Here is a 20,322-nt window from a genome sequence, read left to right as displayed (position 1 = left end):
TCCGCTCACAATCCACTGATGTTAATGGGGCAAACTTAAGTAGTTTTATAGGAATATTATTATTTCAGTATAATTCAGTTTATTTTCTGTTCTAAGTTGTGGGCGATAACCTCAAAATCGGGATTTCTGTCAAGGACGGCTTTGATTTTAGTTTGCAAACGGTTACCTATTTCTCCTGGTATACCTACTGTCCAGATTATTTAATATATTTATTATTTTACTTAAAGTATATTCGACAGTATTTGAAGAAGATTGTAAATTCTCTATTACAACCAAAATGGATTTGAAATGTTGTGAAATGAACTGTAAATTGTCAAGAACGTCATCAACTTTTGTATTTATTGACTATTAGGAATCAAATTATATGTCAAGTAAGAAATTAATTAAATGAATAATTATTTGATTAATTTTGGAGACGCCATGTCCACATTATTGCGAGCAATGACGCAAATTTTTCCGATCTCTGCACATAATACTTAAAGTCTAATACAGCTACTTATCTTTTTCTCACATGATCTGCAGTCTAGATAGTGATTATCGTTTAAGTTATATGACGCAGTATAATCCTCCTACTATCACAAAATATATATAAAAGCTACTATAAACATATATGTGACGTTATCTGGGTAAAGGGACCTTATTGTCGATGGCGCTTACGTCCCGCGGTGTCGTATTTGTACACGAACATCGCTCATAACGCCGTAAGCGCCATCGACAATAAAGTCCCTTTAACCAGATAATGTCACATATACCAACATTGTTCTAGGGTGCTGGTTGTCATTCTATTATTGTTTCAGCTGTATTTTCCATCGTATTTTACAAGCTATAATTATACTCTAACAAAACTATGTACTTACCAGTCATTTAATTTCGTTTATAAAGGCATATAATTAACCAGGCAACTAAAATATTAAATGGGAAGTTAAGTACATTAATATAATTTGGCTGTGTATTAATATTAAGGCATCTTCATGGTGGTTTTTACGCACTAGTGCGAGAAGTGGTTCATTATATGTCAGGTCGAAACTTCGGAGGGCTATCTGTACTGAAAAACGTCGTACGATACAAGTGCGTAAAAAAGGAAGATTTTAAATCGACACGAGTTACGAATTAAATACTATTTTAAAATTCCATAAAATGTAAATGTAATTCAAGAATAAATAAAATAAATTATAAAATTATAAAATTTATTAATTTATTTAAATTAATCTTATAAAATTGAAAATAAATTTGATGTGGAGAATATTTCTTATGTCTTGAGCTTAACTGCTACTAAATTACTTATAGACGATGTGTGAACCGAGTATTACTTCACGGAGACCGCAGCCCGGGCCAACTTGTTGCGGCGCTGCGTAGCCGAGCCACGATGACGTCTGTCAACTCGTGAAATGTTTATTTATATTTTGTGCAAATAGTGTACAAAATACCGATTTTCATCAAACATTTTAGCAAAAAGTCTCTCCTGCCTTCTTCAGTGTATATTAACAACCCCACCCATAAAATAGTGCCAGTAAAAGTGTGTGTGTGAAATCGTGCTTCAAGTCGTGACTATCCCCTTATTTTTCATACCTACCTATTCTTCTAGTATAAACTCGTTTTATACATAGTTTTAGTTTATTTATAGCTTATTTTTATTTTATTTTGTAACCTTACGCTTGAAATAATTTGTTGTTTTTCTTAGATAAGTACCTACCTTTAAGAAGTAATGTTGTTATGTCCTCTCAACCCTGCCCTAACCGCCCGGAGTTGCTATGTTGCCCCGTTTGCAATGATAATAAGCAATACAAAGGTCGGCGGGGCTCGCGATACATACTGCTGCCAAGCATGGCACCCGTATGGCTGTCGACCCCCGCTGCCCAGCGCCTCTCAACCTGCGCCGGCATCCCCCACCCGGGGCAACACTGCTTCTTCTACACCACCAGGAGTGGAAATATCTCTGGCGGATAGGTTAGGGTTACTTAAAGCTAAAAATCCTGTTATAAAGAGAATACCCCGTGGTGCACGCTTCAGTGTCGCACGCTGCCTCGCAGAGTGCGTAGGCAAGGTTGTCACTGAAAATTCCATTCAAGCATGGGAGCGCCTTTTTACTTTGCCCCATATAGTTTTGCACGCAGACAAATCAAACAAAGCTTCACTGACATCCCAAATAAAAAATAACATATCATTTATTTCTCATTCGACAGCTAGTTTTCCAACTAATCAAAATTATACAGACGATTTATTAGGAAGACCTCATAATTCACACAGTGACAAAATTAAATTAATTGAGAATAAATTTTCGGAAGGGGATATTAGTGGAGCCGCTCGCCTTTTATTTTCACGTGACGACTTGGCTGCGCACTCTCCTGACACCTATGCCGCCTTGATAGAAAAACACCCCTCCCCTGCCGCCTCCTCCACGCTGCCAGCCCCTCCCGGCTCTGACGACTCTAACATCCATGTGTGTGAGGACGCAGTGATGCAAGCCATATCATCGTTTCCGAACGGGTCTGCTGGCGGAATCAATGGTTTATCCCCGCAACACCTAAAGGATCTAACTACGAAGTCCCTTGGCGAAGCAAGATCCGACCTGTTACGACAACTCACAGGGTTAATAAACCTTATGCTATCAGGACGCGTACACCCCGAGATTGTTCCGTTGTTGTATGGTGCTAATCTTGTAGCCTTGGCAAAGAAAGATGGTGGGATTCGCCCAATCGCCGTAGGTTGCACCATAAGAAGACTGGCTTCAAGGCTCTGCTGCAGGAAGATAAAAAAGCAACTGACAACCGCCTTTAAACCTCAGCAGCTGGGCTTTGGGATCAAGGGCGGCTGCGAGGCAGCAGTGCACGCTGCGCGCACGTTTCTGAATCGTTCGGATTATGAGGTATTCGTTAAATTAGACGTCAAAAACGCTTTCAATTCGGTTGACCGCGGGGCTCTGTTAGCAGAAGTTAAAACAAAATTGCCTGCACTTTTTAATTACCTTTGGCAATGCTACGGAGCCCCTTCAAAATTATTCTTTGGAGATAAAACTATTCCTTCGAGCGTGGGCTGTCAGCAAGGAGATCCGCTTGGGCCCGCCATTTTCGGTCTAGTCATTCATCCCATCATCACAAAATTAAATTCAAAATTTGGTATTTAGATGACGGATCCCTTGGAGGCGATGCCATAACCGTTCTCCAGGATATCCAATACATTATTAATCACTTTTCAAAAATCGGCCTTTCATTAAACTTTACTAAATGTGAGATTTTCATGCCAGATCACCTTCCATCCGAAGAAAAAATCGAAATTTTAACAAAATTCAACGTTACTGCCAAATATTTCAGTCCACTCTAAATCATCCCTCACCCTTTTAGGCTCCCCAATTTTCGATGAATCCGTCACCCCTGTAGTAAACTGCAAACTTAATTTATTCAATAGTACATCTGATCTTCTGTTTAAAATTAATCCCCATATTGCGCTTTTCATCATCCGTTTCTGTCTTTTCACCCCAAAATTCATGTATTTACTCCGTAGTTGTCAAATTTGGAAATTCACATCAATCCTTTCATCCATCGACTCCTCCCTCCAGGACTCGTTATCAAAAATTTTAAACATTAATTTTGAAAATAGGTCATGGACCCAAGCGGTTCTCCCAATAAGATTTGGGGGACTGGGTGTTCGCACATCGTCTAGCGTGGCTTTACCTGCTTTTCTGTCCTCTGCTTACGGTTCGCTTTCTCTCGTCGGCATTATCTTAAACCGTTCCACGATGCTTGACGATGAGATCGCCGTGTGCCTGCTATACGGTCACAATTCAAAAAACCATTTTTTCGAGAAATCGCGTCTCAAAGTTTTGAGAGTATAGTTGAGGCTGTTAAATAGGATCTTACTTCTTGAGTTTTAGGTCTACGAATTTGAAATTTAGCTTTTTTTACTCAGAATGATATAACCCTTCATAATATCACGCCACTTTTCACTAAAAAAAATTTTTTTTTAAGATAACAGGCCTGAAAGACAGGTATTTAGAGTTATGGCTGTATTGCAGAAACATTTTTTTAAGATTTTGAGATGCGTCCAAAATTAAACGATATTATTGGATAAAGGTATCATGCAAATATATATGAAAAAACACCATATAGTTAAAATAATTTTATTTATGAACTTTGCCAGTACCGGTAGCAATAATTATGTGTAACTAGCTTATATTCATCAACATTATATTACGTCATTACCAAATAATATTAATAATTTAAAATTGAAACAAATAAAACTTTGTAGCTTACGTATCTTGGTGTTACGAACTCTTTTAGTGTTTGTGGTCAAGTTAAATGTCAAAATATTTAAATTTATGTTTTCTTATTGATTGTTATGTTCTTCTGTATGTCACTCTAGGAATAAATGGCGAAACGTATCGTGGTAGTTTTCTTCCAGCTCATTAATTATTTAGTTTCCTTCATCTGGCGACCGTTAAATAAGATGGAAATACTAAAAAAAGAACGTAGTGTAGCCAGGAGGCTTTTTACAATCGCGAAAAGTGAAATGAACGCTATTCTAGAGTCGGCAAATATCGACGATATCACCGCGGCCTTCAATAAACTCCAGCTTCGAGCCGATTCCCTGTTCAACATTGACCAGCGTATAAAAGAACAGTGGCTAAAAACGGACGAGATGACTGAAGACGAAATTTACGAGGATTGCATGACCAGCGATAAGTATATCACCGACTGGGAGCGTATAAAAGTCATGTACGACAGCGTTTCCCGGAAGAATGAACGCGTGAAGAGGTCTCGCAAGTCTAGCGGCAGCGATGTGTCGAATAATACAGATAAGTCTCATCAATATTGTGAGAAGTCGACATGCAGTACAGCATGTCATACAAGAAGATTTCGCCTACCAAAATTTGAGTTACGCAAGTTCGACGGAAATTCTAAAAATTGGATTGGTTTTTGGTGTCAATTTCAGAAAATCCACGACGACGAAACAATTGACGACGGAGATAAGTTTCAGTACCTCTACCAGTGCACTGTTCCAGATACTCCAGCACGAGAGATCGTCGAGAGCTTTCCGCCGTCGGGAGCTAACTACAAGAAGGCTATTGAGCAACTGAAGTCCAGGTTTGCGCGTGATGAAATGTTGATCGACATTTATGTGCGTGAGCTCCTTAACCTTGTACTAGCACAAGCAAAAGGTAATACTTCTTATAAATTAGGCCACTTATACGATAAATTAAATACGCAATTATTAGCACTGCAAAGCTTAGGTGTCACTATAGATAAATATGCTGCTTTACTTTTCCCTTTAGTTGAGTCCGCCTTGCCCGAATCTGTTTTACGAGCATGGCAGAGATCCCATGCAACCGAGGAGAAGGGCGACGATCATCTGAACCGTCTTATGAAGTTCCTGAAACGCGAAGTAGAGTCGGAGGAGCGGATCCAGCTCGCGCGCAGCGGGATAGCATCGGGTGACAGTTTGCATAGCGTTCCTACTCAACAACCTACCGCGGCATGCTTTGTGTCCACGGAAGACGCAGGTAAGAGAATTTGTTGCGTTTGGTGTGAAAAGGCATCACATAGCAGCTTCGAGTGCTACAAGGCTAATAAAATGTCGTATGAGGCTAGGAAGGAAGTGTTAAATAAAAAAGGAGCATGCCTAATTTGTTTGAAACCGGGACATAATGCGAAAAAATGCAAGAATTTTACAAAATGCCTTTTCTGCTCCAAACGTCATTCTGTATTGATGTGCCCTGACATTAAAACGTCAAGTCAAATTGAAAACGTGAAAAATTCGAATGTTGGAACGTCAAACTTAAGTAACAACGTAACTCAATATAAGGCTAGTACCACACTGTTGCAAACGTTTATGGCAAATATTGTCAGCGATAATAAATGTATACAGGTACGATGTTTAATCGACTCGGGAGCGCAGAAGACATACTTACGTCGCGACATTATTGAAAGCTTAGGCTTGAAACCTATCGGTAACGAAATCGTGTCAAATTGCCTTTTTGGAGGAATAGAAACTGAAAAGGAACTGTTTCATACATACGCGATTACTTTAGGAAGCCTTGATAAAAAGTTTCAATGTACAATGACCGCGCGAGGGAAGTCAACGCTCTGTGGGTATGTTCCTCGTTTAAATATAAATCACGAGATGTTCAAAGAGTTGCAAAGGAATAACATCACTTTGAGCGACGTCGGCGACGCGGCCGCACCCGACATCGGGCTACTGATCGGCGCGGATCACGCAGGCGCCTTGCTCACTAAAAGTTTTCTGGAACTGAACAATAACCTCGTTGCGATTAAAACCAAATTCGGTTGGACTCTTCAAGGACCCATTACAAACACATGCAGTGTCTTGACGAACGTAGTATTGGTGAATAATTTGCAGATATCAGAGCTTTGGGACTTAGAAACTCTTGGAATACGAGATCCAGCGGAAATTGCGAATAAGGCGCTGACAGATACAGTCATAAAGGATCAGTTTAGAGACTCGATCAAGATTAATGACGAAGGACGGTACGAAGTTGACTTACCGTGGAAACCACATCGTGGAGAACTCCTTGATGACAAACATTTAGCTGAAAAGAGACTGATGTCAACAACGCAGAAGCTAGAAAAGCTTGATAGCTATGGACAAGGACATGTCTTCGAAGATTGGTTAAAGGACGGCATAATCGAAGAAGTTGATGACGCATCGAAGCCTAAACACTACCTGTGCCATTACGCTGTCATTAAGAATAATTCGCTTAACTCGTTTCTAGAAAAAGGCTTGAATTGTCTGGAATTAATTCCAAAACTACTAATAAAGTTCAGAAAACATGCGATTGGGATAACGTCCGATATTAAAAAATCATTTCTGCAGATATCATTGAAAAAAAGAAGACAGACAATATCTGTCATTCCTGTGGTGGAAGAATAATGAAAGGAAAGAGTTTATAACCTACCGCCATTATCGAGTCGTATTTGGTGTAACTTGTAGTCCATTTCTTCTAAGTGCGACAATAAACTACTACTTAGAGAAGTACACCGAAGAGTTTAAGGATACAGCCAAACGACTAAGGGACTCATTCTATGTTGACAACTGTGTCATCAGTTTAGAATCGGAAGAAGAAGCCGAAACCTTCATAGAAGAAGCAAAAAGAGTTATGTCAGATGCGAAATTTGATTTAAGAGGTTGGGTGACTACTCCCATGTCCAAATGTATAGAAACTATTTCAAATGAAAATAACTTCTCTGTACTCGGCCTTATGTGGGACGTCAATATGGACCAACTATTCTGTAACGTCAACTTCGCACATGGTACTGGCATAAAAGAAAACGTTACAAAAAGAAGTTTGCTCTCTATAACTCAGAAAGTTTTTGATCCTGTCGGCTTGGCATGTCCAGTGACACTTGTACCTAAGCTAATATTACAGAAAACTTGGAATTTACGCCTGAGTTGGGACAGTGAGCTACCTGATAATTTACAAAAGGAATTTTTGGAGTGGTCTAAACATATTCACTTGCTGAACGACTGCCGAATCCCACGTCGACTTACTTGTAAGCCTATAGACAAATGTGAAAACAGTCTGCATGTCTTTTGTGACGCAAGCAAGGTTTCATTTGCAACTGCTATCTTCTTACGAAGTGATTATGAAGGAGAAGTCACTGTACAACTAGTCCAAGCCAAATCGCGCGTGTCCCCAATCCATGAGGTCAGCATACCGCGTTTGGAACTGATGGCAGCATTGATTGCTACACGGTTATATCTTCAGGTTAAACAAGCCTTAGATATGTCAAACTGCCGCGTTTTTTTCTGGACTGACGCAAGTGTAGCTTTTACCTGGATTACTACTGAAGGTGATTGGAACATATTTGTCAAGAACAGGGTTAAAGAAATCCGACGACATACAAACGTGGAAGATTGGCGTCACTTACCAGGCATAATGGACCCTGCCGACTTACCATCTAGAGGCTGCAACGCCAAACAACTGCTGAAAAGCAAATGGTGGGAGGGACCTGCCTGGCTAAAAGCAAAAGAAAGTGAATGGCCTAACTCTCAATTAAACGTAGATAAGCGAGAAGCTATTACGTAGTTATTACAGCATGCTGATATTGCTTTACCACCACCTTTACCTCATGACAGAATATAACCGGCTACCGCCTTCGAATTGACAAGTATAAACCTAGCCGGTCTTCTTTTTCTGCGGTCGGGAGGGGAGGTATGGATAATTTGGGAGCGTTTAATACGTTAAATTGCTCGTTCTCTCAAAGACCTCCTTAGACGAAACTTAGGCCAGAAGATATTAGCATACGAAGAGCTGATGACTTTGATGCACGATTGTGAGGCTTTGATCAATTCAAGACCTTTAACCTACGTCGCGGACAACTCCGATAAGCTAAAACCCATCACTCCCGCGTGATTCACACAAGGGCTTCCTTCGAGCGAGATGCCGGACTTAGACCAGCTCGATCATGACTCACTCAACAGGCGCCTCAGGTATCTTCATAAGTTGAGGGAAGATCTACGAGAAAGGTTCAGGAACGAGTACATTGGGATGCTCATCCAGAAGGGCAAGGAGAGGGACTCTCATTTAAGGGTAGGTGATGTAGTTTTAATAGAGACAGACTCTAAGCGTATTAAGTGGCCTTTAGGGAGGATTGTAGAAACCTTTGCTGGTGCTGACGGTTACATAAGAGTAGCCAAGGTACGCACTGCTGATGGAGAGTATACACGAGCAGTTCAACGTTTGTACCCACTTGAAGTGCCATCAGATCAGACACAATATAAGGAAGAGTTTTGGGCCTCTGCCCCAAAAGGTGGGAGGATGTTACGAACTCTTTTAGTGTTTGTGGTCAAGTTAAATGTCAAAATATTTAAATTTATATTTTGTATTGATTGTTATGTTCTTCTGTATGTCACTCTAGGAATAAATGGCGAAACGTATCGTGGTAGTTTTCTTCCAGCTCATTAATTATTTAGTTTCCTTCACTACCTGGGGTGCTAACGCAGCAACATTTCGGACAACCGCGCTATCCCTAGTCTACTCCTCTGCCGAGTACTGCTCAGCGTGGTTAAACAGCATCCATACTGCCGCGGTAACGCCCAGCTGAACCACACTATGCGACTCATCAGCGGCTGCCTAAAACCAACTCCCACACACTGGTTGCCGGTGCTGAGTCATATTTTACCTCCAAACTTCCGCCGAGAAAATTCCCTTTTTCGTAAAATCGCCAAGATTCGGAGCAGACACAAGTTTACCCATCCACCGAGACCTCGACGCGCTAAAGTCTCTCAGACTGAAGTCTCGACTACCCCCCCGATATTGAATTCCATTAAAGTGGCTCACAAGTAAGCCTCTTATCCATGCCTCTGGATAATGGACTGGGTAGCCAGAGCTCTTCCTACAGAGCTGTTCGAATTCGATACTGGGACCCGACCGGTGGGATTTAAGGAGCCTCGACAGGTTTGGTGTCGGCTGAGCCGTATCAGGACAGGCATCGGCACTGCTCAACTCTGTGGTGCAGATGGGGATGGCGCGAGTCTGCGGAGTGACAATGTGGCCACCCAGATCCGACGGTGCACCATATAGCCTTCGAGTGCCCCATAACCAAGTTTAGCGGAAAAAGGGCAGATCTTAAGACAGTTTCGACAAATGCCGTTGAATATCTTAAGTCTAGTTTATTAATAATTTAAGTAGAGAACAACGTGTAACTCGTGCAAACCATACGATAAATAAATTAAGACTGGAAAAATAATTATGATAGTAATGAGCCATATTAGTCAACTCAACTTTGTTTTCTTACAAGTACAGTTCACTTGTAAAAAAACAAAGTTCAGATTTGTTTTAATAATTTTGTGTAGTAGTTTCGGGGTCGGGCTGGTAATTTTGTAATAATAAGTGTTATACTGACTGCTGTGACACAATATTTAAAGGGATTTATCGCAATTATCACTCAAATTTTTAGGACGCAACTCAAAACTTACATTTAAAACGTGTGCTATACAGCCACAACTCAAAACGGCCGTCGGTTTACATGCGAACAGACTGGCAAGTGGCCGTATTGCAGTGAATCTTCTGACAATTTATGGTCTATTCCATACGGCCACTTGTGAGAAAAAGGCTTTTAAGGACCTTTTTTGCTATGGCTCTCGAAATAAGGTCGTAAATTGAACGATTTTGAATACGAATCTGCAATAATCCAGAAAATTAAAAATTTTGAGTTGTGGCCGTATAGCAGGCACACGGCGAGATAGCGAACCTGAGGGAGGCCAGAGAGGCATGGTGTGAGTCGTGTCCGAGTGCGGACATCCCAGTTGCCCGCCACTGTCAGCGGGATTGGGACTCCCCACGTCTCAAAATAGCCCATGCCTCACTAATTGACCAAAGTCCAGACGATTCTGAACGTGCGCGCATCCTTGCAGTTTCAGCCCCCGAGTCGGGCCACTGGCTGCAAGCTCTACCATCGCGAGCGATTGGCACTATTCTGGATCCAAGCAGCTTAAGGATAGCAATATGCTTGAGGCTTGGGTCCAGAATATGTGTTCCGCATACCTGCGTCTGCGGCAAGGACGTGGACCGGCTGGGCCGACACGGCCTCTCATGTTCCCGAAGCGCCGGCCGAATGTTCCGCCACGGCACAATCAACGATTTGGTCCGTCGCGCGCTTGCCACCGTCTCCGTGCCTGCGGTGTTGGAACCCGTGGGCATGACAAGGGACGACGGCAAGCGGCCCGATGGAGCGACGTTGGTGCCGTGGAAACTCGGAAGGACCCTGGTGTGGGACGCAACGTGTGTAGACACTTTTGCTCAGTCCCATATTCAGGGGACTCGCATTCAGGCCGGAGCTGCGGCTGACCAGGCCCAAATTCTCAAGCGCCGTAAATACTCGTCGTTGCTCAACGACTACGAGTTTGCGGCGCTCGCAGTTGAGACTTTGGGTCCCTGGTCGGCCGATATGAAATCATTCATGGGGGCACTGTCGGCACGGCTGGTCGACACCACAGGGGACCCCAGGGCTGGCGCGTACCTCTGTCAACGTATCTCACTTGCGATACAAAGAGGTAACGCCGCCAGTGTCATGGGGTCCATGCCGCAAGCAGACCTACTGGAAGGGGTATTTTCTTTGTAACTAGGTTATTACTGTAGGTAGGTAAATATTTTTATATGTGTGTAGGTATAGTTTGTTATGTAGTTTTATTTATTTTTAGATTTAACTTTAGTTTTAATAGTATGTTTAATCTACAATGTAGTATTAGGATAAAAGTTATATTTTTTATAATCTATATTAAATAAGCTTTCTAGTATAATATTAGTATGGAAGTATGGAATGGATAGACTACCTTAAGGTTACACAACTTTATAAACATTCAAGAATTGTAACATTATAATAGGTATTTTCACAAGCTTTTATTCAACTGCCTTGTCAGTATGTTAGTTTGGGTTAAAACGTAGAAGCTAAAGACCCACTTCCTGGTTTCCGATTGAGATGAAATTTTCCACACATATGTAAATCACGTGACAATGCAATATTATTGTATCATGGAGCTGATCTGATGATGAAACAGAAAGGTGGTCATAGGAACTCTGTTCTGTGTTAGGGGTTTTTAGAAACGTCTCGGAGAGCATTAGATGACTGTTGAAAGAAAGGTACAGTCGGTGATAAAAGCTTGTGCCAAAAATTGACTTTTTGCAAAAAACTTATTATATAATTCATTGCACATTGCAATAGGGACAAATTGTCTACAAAAATTCAAACGACCCTAAAAAAATTTAAAGATCTTCGCTTTGCAAGTTGACTAAAAAGTACGTACTTATAGGGTGCTATAGGTACATATATTTTTTGGGTGCGTATCGATCGGTATAACTTTTTTTGATATATTTTTAGTCGTTATAACGATCATTTGATATAATTATTGAATCATCTAACAACAAATAATATACTGACAAATTGTATAATTGTTATTTAATATAATGATCATTTTTTCGAATAACATTTATTATAACATACCTACTTTGAATATAATGCTTATTTCCGATAATAAATAAATTGTATAACACAAATTCTTTCTAAAGCACAGTTAGAATTGCACAATAAATTAGATCCATCATTTACCAGAAAAGTAGATTAGGTTAGAACTGTGACCCTTACACACAACGCGCTGCTACCAGACAAATAGGTAAGGTTAGGTTAGAACTGTGACCCTTAAACATATGTACTGCTATCAGAAAAGGAGGTTAGGTTAGGTTAGAACTGTGATCCCTTCAAAAAAGAATAAAATTAATTCATGAAATGTTTTATACTGTTTGCTAGTTATATTATAGTAGTCGTATATCAATAGATAGTTATACCATACCACGATTATTATAAATAAGTGTTATACGAAATAATGATTATACAAAATAAAAGTAGATATTTTGTGGTTATACCAAATGTTAATTATGTCAAATGAGTGATTATACCCTCTAAATAAGTATATACCAAATGTTGTTATATCAAATGTTACTATACCAAAAAAAGTTATACCAATCATTACACACCCATATTTTTTATATGTCTATGTTAATTAGCATCAAGTCAAATGGCTAATTAATCAACCGCAGCTGCCGTTCGTATAATAAACATTTAATGAACATTACGGAATATTCCGTTGGACATCAAAATATTATCTCCAATTAATTAACCTATGAGAGTTCAGTCAGATCTTTGACTTCGTTCTTTAAATATTATATTAAATAAAATAGAAACGCGCAAGAAATAACATCATTTGTTCCGTCTTATTGTATTATAGTATTTAACGCCTGTTAAAGGAGGTCAAAAAAGACGAGTGGCGTAGGTACCTACCAATTTGAGGCGAAGCCGAAAATTGTTAATAAAAACGCCACGAGTATTTTTTGACTCAGTTAAACACTTGCACACAATATTTTTATTACGACCATGCACTTATTTATTAATAGTTTTCTAGAATAACTTTCGTGAAATTCGCACTGTTTCCTGTATTTTACACTGCCCAAAGCCACCCCCCGCTGGCTTCCCGAACACGTTGCCATGGTTACAGATGAGCCAAACAATGCGTTTAAATTTTTTCGTTACTGCGCGCATGCGCGGGAAACCGGCGGGCGCTGGCTTTGGGGAATAGACTTTTAAGTATGTAGGGTTTTAAAGATCTATGCACGACCCTTTTAAAAATGAAGGTATAGCCACAGAATATATAAAAGTACAAGTGTCAATGACCTGTAAACAGCTTGCATGTGACGTTGAGTTGTATTACGCAGCGACAAGATCGTCAAATTTTATGGGCCTCGAACTCGTGACCTCCAGAATGTATGAAAGAAACGCGGAGTGAGCCGCTCCTGGTCTATACCAATTTACCAATATATTACCAATTTTGGCTATCCAAAAGCTTACTACTTACTTTTAATTTATTTTAATATTTAAAAAAAATCGAGTTTTAATATAAAGTGTCGTTGTGCTAGTTTCACTCCAAAAAAGCTAGTAAATACCTAATAAATTGAATTTGTAATATTATTACTTGCCAAATAATATTATTATGTAAACAGAATGATAAATAATAATGTTTTGACAAAAACGCAAGTGATGGTTAAGCAAAAGCGGTGCCTCTTGTGAGCTCCCAAAGACTAATTATAATTTACATGAAGACACCAGCCATCGTCTACTGTATTATACATAATCTATCTGTAAGTGCTGATATGTAAAATAAAGAAAAAAAAAATATTTGGAAACAAAATGAATGAATGAAGTTGAATTTTGATTGTAAGGACAAGAAGATTTACATTCAAAATTTCATCAAATTCACATAAGCTACTGCTGGATGAAAACTAGCACACTAAACCGTTAATTAAAATAAACAGAATTGCATGAGACGCGCCAATTCATAGATATTTACTAGATCCTTCATGCAAAACTTTCCTGGAACTATAAATACATTCAAGTACATTTAATATGTATTTGACCCGGACCAGACGAGCCCCTCAGATAACTGACCGATAAGTTCTAGTGTAATTTATTATCTATAACAAGCCAATTCAAACCTATGTACACTGATATCATTATGACATCTAAAAGATCATCATCATCCTCCCTTGCGTTATTCTGGCATTTGCCACGACTAATCTGGAGTCCGCTTTGCAACCCAAAATTTGGCATTTGCAGTTTTTATGAAAGCGACTGCCATCTGACCTTCTAACCCGAAGGGTAACCAGGCTTTATAGGGATTCGACCGGTTTCCTCACAATGTTTCCTTCACCGAAAAGCGACTCGCATATATCAAATTACATTTGGACATCATTTTTGAAAAACTCATTAACTTATGAGTCGGGTTTCGAACCCGCGACTTACAGATGGAAAATCGCACGCTGCATTTACCACTACATATTAGGCTACCAGCGCTTAAATACGTCTAAAATATATAATTCAGATATTATGTTCATTTCACTTGCTTGACTGTAGCTGTGTTGGTGCGAGTGAGACGCACAGTGACAATAATGTAATGACATCATTTAGATATCGTTCTCATGTCAGTGTACGTTTGAATGGACCTGCAACTCATTGTTTACAAATGAATGGTTGAATTTAAGAATGTCTTAAGTAAGCATCAATGTACAATAAGTACGTCGCAATTAACTAGAGATATCGTTGGATTATAAAATAAAATTTAATATGTGATTATAAATTGATGAATATCACTTGTCACTATAATAATATACGTAGTTAGGTAAACTATTATTGCCATAAACGGGCAAGATTTATATTTTATAAACTTTTTTCTTTCCATAGTAACAATTACATTTTGAAATAGGTAAGTAAAATAGTGCCATGCGTCATGCAAAAGATGTATTACAATTAAATACTAGTGGTATTTGATCTAATTCAGCATTCTTAGTGTATTGATTACGATCAAACTACACTAAATAAAATTTCATTACAAACACTCAAGTATTCTTAAAGGATGCTTTAATATTAGATATAGTCTCGAACTCTGGACAAAGGAACCTTTTCTAGAATTTATTTGCTAGTTAAACCACTAATTGTCACTACAGACCTTTAGAACGCCACCAACTAAACGTGAGATATTCCCGCAATATTTATAAAACATTCTTATTTTTGTAGAGTAACATAAAGGGCTTTGGATATAAGGAAATTAGTTTAGTCCGATTATATGCAAAACGTAATCATGAATTATTAATTTAGCCCATTCCCAAACTGCACCATGAACTTTAAAAAAATATTATCTTACATCTTTGCTGGTCTTGTCAGTCATACCAACGATTGCCATACCTACTGATATTGACGCACATAGTAAAAGTAAAAGCCATTAGCATAGCCAGGAACAGTAGCGCGGTTTGCGCATGACGAACGCCCAGTCCTTCTGAAAATGTAGTTATATATGTTGTAGCTTACGTTTTCGTTCGTTTTGTCTGTCATGCTGACGATGGCCATGCTCATGTTGACACGCATTGTGTAAGCTAACAGCATCGCCAGGAAGAGCAATGCCGTTTGTGCATGCCGGACGCCAAGGCCCTCTGAAAATAAATAAATATAGGTACAATATAGAAATCTATACATATTACATTCTTATACATATTGACTTGAGTCCCACAGTAAGTTCAAGAAGGCTTGTAATGTGGGTACTTAGGTAAAGAAAAATATATACAAATACGTGAATAAATAGTAAACACTCATGCCTTAGGAACTATTTACTAGTAATTAACCTAATCTAAACATAATATTCTATAGTAATTGGTAATTATAAGACAGGGTTTTATAAACATACATTCCTACTAACCTGTCTAAAAATATAAACTTCCGCTACTTTTACGTTATTGTCTAAAAGATATTGAGCTTTTTGTCGATAAGACTGCCTTTTTGCTATGATGCCTTCTCCTATGTTGCTGATATCTATTATTTTCATCCAATAAAGAATATTTTATTGTGAAATATAACTATGAAAACGGATTAAATTGCGTAAAATGAATTTGTAATAGGTACATCCCGTGGTCAACGGGGCATTCGCAATATGAAAATCCGTTTTCATGGTTTTATTTCATGAGTAACTATTGCGCTAACCGAAGAGGCTATTTATAATATTTTAATTCTATTCAGGTATAAATTTAAATAGATATCATTCACGAAAGAAAAAACGACAGGGCCCACTGGTGGCCGAGCCGGGAATCGAACCCGGGTCTTCAGCTTACGCGGCTAACGTCTTCACCACTAGACCACCCGCCCGCCTCTAGCCGCCGCCGCCGCCGGTCTAGTGGTGAAGACGTTAGCCGCGTAAGGTGAAGACCCGGGTTCGATTCCCGGCTCGGTCACCAGTGGGCCCTGTCGTTTTTTCTTTCTTGTATGATATCTATTTAAATTTATAATTTATATATAGTAGTGTGACTACTTGAAAAAAGAACAAATCGAAAAATATTCAATAAAATAATTTGATTTGTTCCCTAGTGGTATTTTAAGGATCTTTTAGTAACGTTTTGTTCTTAAAAAATAAATATATTTTCGTATCAACATTATCACCTGAATCCAAATTAAGCGTATTGAATTACAAAACAAAATAACAGTCAAAATCAATTTAGAACGCTAATTATATTAGCTAACATTGTTTACATACTTCTATTCGTATATCATAACACGTTCTTATTCAAAGTATATTTAAAAAGGTCAATATTTATTGCTAAATATACAAAATCGTGTAGGGCAAGTGTTGTTTATAGAGCAAACTGTTTTTACGTGCACGTGAATCTAATCTTATGTTATGGACGTTGGAAGATTGCCTTTCGACCCGTTGGTTTCTTATCTGAACACGAGGTATCGGGTTCAGTCGTCATTTTGTAACTTTGAATCGAACCAATGGGTCTTACGACAATATTGATAATTAATACATAATATTGTTTTTATTTTCTTGCTGCAATAATATTTGCAGTAAGACATTGCAATATTTTGATAAATAAAAGAGTCACAGTCATGAGTGTATCGATGAAAAAAGACGAATGTAAAAATAATTTTTTATGCTAGGCAAACTAATAAACTCAATTAACTAAAAGTGATACCTATACAGGATGGTTCCTTATAATGAACCTAACGACGTGTCGAATTTAATGGAAAAAAGACGGTGTATAGAAAATCTGTATCATGCTTTAATAGGGTAAACTCGCCTCATTTGGTGACACGCCTAATTCGGTGAAACAACCAAAAATCATATTTCGGAATAGTGCTTCAAAGCTTGTATCACCGAATAAGGCGTGTCACCAAATGAGGCGGGTTTACTCTACTACTGCTGAAATTAGTTTGTTACAAAGAATGTAATACATTTATTTATAAAATTATTTATTAAAAAGTAATATTGGCCGCATGTTTACATTCGAATTTATGCAGATTAATATTTCTCATTTGATTGTTCTATTTTAAAATAGGATTCAATGTTATTATGACTTCTATAAGATTATTTTTAATAGAATTAGAGGATCAGTTCTGAATAAACTAAACAGAAACCTGAGTTAGTAATAAAGTATAACTTTTCTTGAAAGAAAATATTTAAAATTGTCTATTATCAATCGTAATAACAAACAAGCGATCTACTCGCATTTTATTTTATCTTTTCAGACCTGCATCAGATATCTTAAAGTCATTGTCATTTATATAAATGTCATTACGACTTATTGGTTTAAAATGGACAGATACTTGCATGAAAAGATAAGTAGGTACAACATGATAAGTTATCCAAAATGCAAATAGGTAACGTAATATTTATTCATTGTATTTCAAGGTTTTAATATCGACATGAGCAATCAACCTAAATAAATAAATCTTTTACACAGATTATTATTATTTTTATTTATTTATTTCAAAAAACTTATGACTATATTACATTTTTTCTTTTCGCCAAACTGGTACCAGTTTGTTGGCGAATAGTGCGACTGAGTCCCACGGTAAGCTCAAGAAGGCTTGTTTTGTGGGTACTCAGACAACGATATACATAATATACAAATACTTATATACATAGAAAATATCCATGACTCAGGAACAAATATCTGTGCTCATCACACAAATAAATGCTCTTACCGGGATTCCGGGAACCCCGGACCGCGGCGTAGCAGGCATGGTCACTAACGCGCTAGGCCAGACCGGTCGTCAAAGTTATGGAAACACTACTGCACTATTTGCTTTTGTACTGAACTAGAGCGTGTGAGTGCGAGTTTTTATATTATATGGGTTTTCCCCATAAGACAATACCATATTATTATTTTAACCATTAATATGCATACGTTGAGTAAACTGCAAGGTCATTTTTTAGTATTTTAGATGATTTTATCTAAGTACTTGATAGTTAGTAAAGTTTGAGATTTCAGTCGCAATACAAATATAAATGCGTTTAAAAAAGATACCCTAATGAACAAAGTCGCTTCGCTTACGCAAGTTTAGGGCCGTTTGTAAAAAGTGATCAAATTGTTTTTGCCATTATTGATATTTGTTTTTATTCGCAACGCTCCAATTAGTTGAGAAGGTCACACTAACGGGTTCAATGTTTGGTTATTTTAAGAATATGAACATTAAACAAGTCAGTTCAAATTATGCAAAAATAATACGTTCCTTTTTTGGACAGTCTCGTAAAAAGAATACAACTGGCAAAGTGCGCATTGGACTACACATCTACGTTCATACAATACAAAATATTATTTATTTTGTTTTAATATGAAGCTCAGGTTTTTACTAAACATACTGACCTGCAGTAATATAGTACATTGTGCGACAAGGGGAGGAAGTTGAATATTACTAACGAGAGTAAGTTATATCGCGACGGCTTGCCGGAGCGATTTAAAGACTCGAGTTTGTAATATCGCGCAATGCAAAAAATATGTAAATAGATGTAAAAAAGTTAAGTACGGTACAAGACATTTCATTTTTCCCTTGGGAGAACGATTTCTCTATAACTCACGCTCCGCCTGCGCGCAATAGCACATTTAAAGTGCGGGTGTGATGAAAAATTATTTATGTTTATGTTTGTTTTGTTTGTTTTTTTTTTAGGTTTTACTTCAAAACTAAGTAGCGGCTCACAAAGTACACCTATGTAGATTGTTTTGTGGATTTTGTTGACAAACATAATTATGTGGATAGAAATAGATAGATTTACCTAACGGAATTATTATTTTTTTGTTCTTGCCAATTTGGCATCTAATCCTATAAAAAAACATCCTAAAATATAATCTAAAACGTTAATGGATTTTCCCATTGGCTATAACTTGAGGAAAACTTATTTCGCTTAAGCCTTTGGTAAAAACAAGTTAATGAATAAATATGAGTCCTTTAATGTTTAATAGCAAATAAATTGATAATTTTTCATAGATGCAATGAAAACGGCATGCAATAAGGAAAAAATCATAATCAAGGCTAACTTATCCCGAACAGGAATTTCTTTAATAAGGATATGAAGTCGTGTATTGGAAAATTTGGTAATTCAAGTAATAAGTGAATTTTTGTGGTCGCTTGGCAGGGTAAAATTGTTTTCGCAAACATAAATAAAAGGATGGGTTAGACGTTACATTATATTTATTTACTATATTTTTAACAGGTTAATAAAATAATAGCCAAACATGCACCAGTTAATTAAAAAAAATCTATTTTCCTCGTAATTCATTGATTTAACTTAAAATAAGGTAAAAGTACCAAGAGAAATGTAGTTGAACCAATTTAAAATCTACATTTTAAAATCGACTATTAGTTATTTATACCGTTATTAAAAAAAAACTATTACTTCGCTGAACTTATTTGATATTTTTATATTTTGCCGAATTGTAAGATGGAAACTTTAAAAGTATACCTACTGATTTTTTATTTGTTAATGTGCATAATGTCCACGTTGAACAATCATAGTAGTAACCAGTGTCTACGGCCCCATGCCTAAGCAGGTTACTTAGTTCTTAATATTTTTTTCTTACTTAGGTATTTATTTTTATATTAAGGTTTAGTTTATGATTAGTATTATTGTTTTTATTTTAGAAGTAATTACTTACTGGGTCTCACATTTTCTTCATTCACTCCCATGTTTGATAACTTTAAGCGCAAATGAGATGTGTCATTCACACGTGCGTCACTCACTGATGCGATACCGCATCTGGCAGATGCGATAGAAACCGTCGATGCTGCTTATCTGTTTTAGTTCACTGTGTAAGTATATAAAAACGGCGTTGTGTGAACAAGAGATTCGCTTTCACAGAATTGGTCTTTGACTCAAGAATAGAGTTACCAAGATTTAAACAGTCAGTCACTCAGCAACAAAGATTATGCATACAACCAAAGTGCCAATGATATGAATATAATATGAATTTATGGCATACTAGCTTTTACCCGCGGC

The 20,322-nt window shown here is 37.7% G+C and overlaps 2 protein-coding genes across 2 annotated transcripts in view; one reads left to right on the top strand and one right to left on the bottom strand.

Annotated features, from left to right (window-relative positions):
- Positions 1-20,121, bottom strand: part of LOC125230108 (putative inorganic phosphate cotransporter) — a 44,951-nt gene extending 24,830 nt beyond the window's left edge. The window contains exons 1-2 of the mRNA XM_048135132.1: positions 19,982-20,121; positions 15,369-15,490 (exon numbers count right to left, since the gene is read on the bottom strand). Coding sequence (XP_047991089.1) covers positions 15,369-15,490; positions 19,982-20,012 — 153 coding nt within the window. The 5' untranslated portion in view covers positions 20,013-20,121. The remainder of the gene's footprint in view (positions 1-15,368; positions 15,491-19,981) is intronic.
- On the top strand, positions 3,575-11,198 carry LOC125230111. The gene is made up of 2 exons (XM_048135134.1): positions 3,575-3,751; positions 10,200-11,198. The coding sequence occupies exons 1-2, from the start codon at positions 3,737-3,739 to the stop codon at positions 11,076-11,078; spliced, it is 894 nt and encodes a 297-aa protein (XP_047991091.1). The 5' UTR covers positions 3,575-3,736; the 3' UTR covers positions 11,079-11,198.
- Positions 20,122-20,322: the final 201 nt, after the last annotated feature.

The sequence above is a fragment of the Leguminivora glycinivorella genome, chromosome 10, assembly GCF_023078275.1.
Source record: "Leguminivora glycinivorella isolate SPB_JAAS2020 chromosome 10, LegGlyc_1.1, whole genome shotgun sequence".
NCBI classification, from domain to species: Eukaryota; Metazoa; Arthropoda; class Insecta; order Lepidoptera; family Tortricidae; genus Leguminivora; species Leguminivora glycinivorella.
The sequence above is the reverse complement of the archived record's forward strand: the minus strand, read 5'-3'. Positions and strand labels throughout refer to the sequence as shown.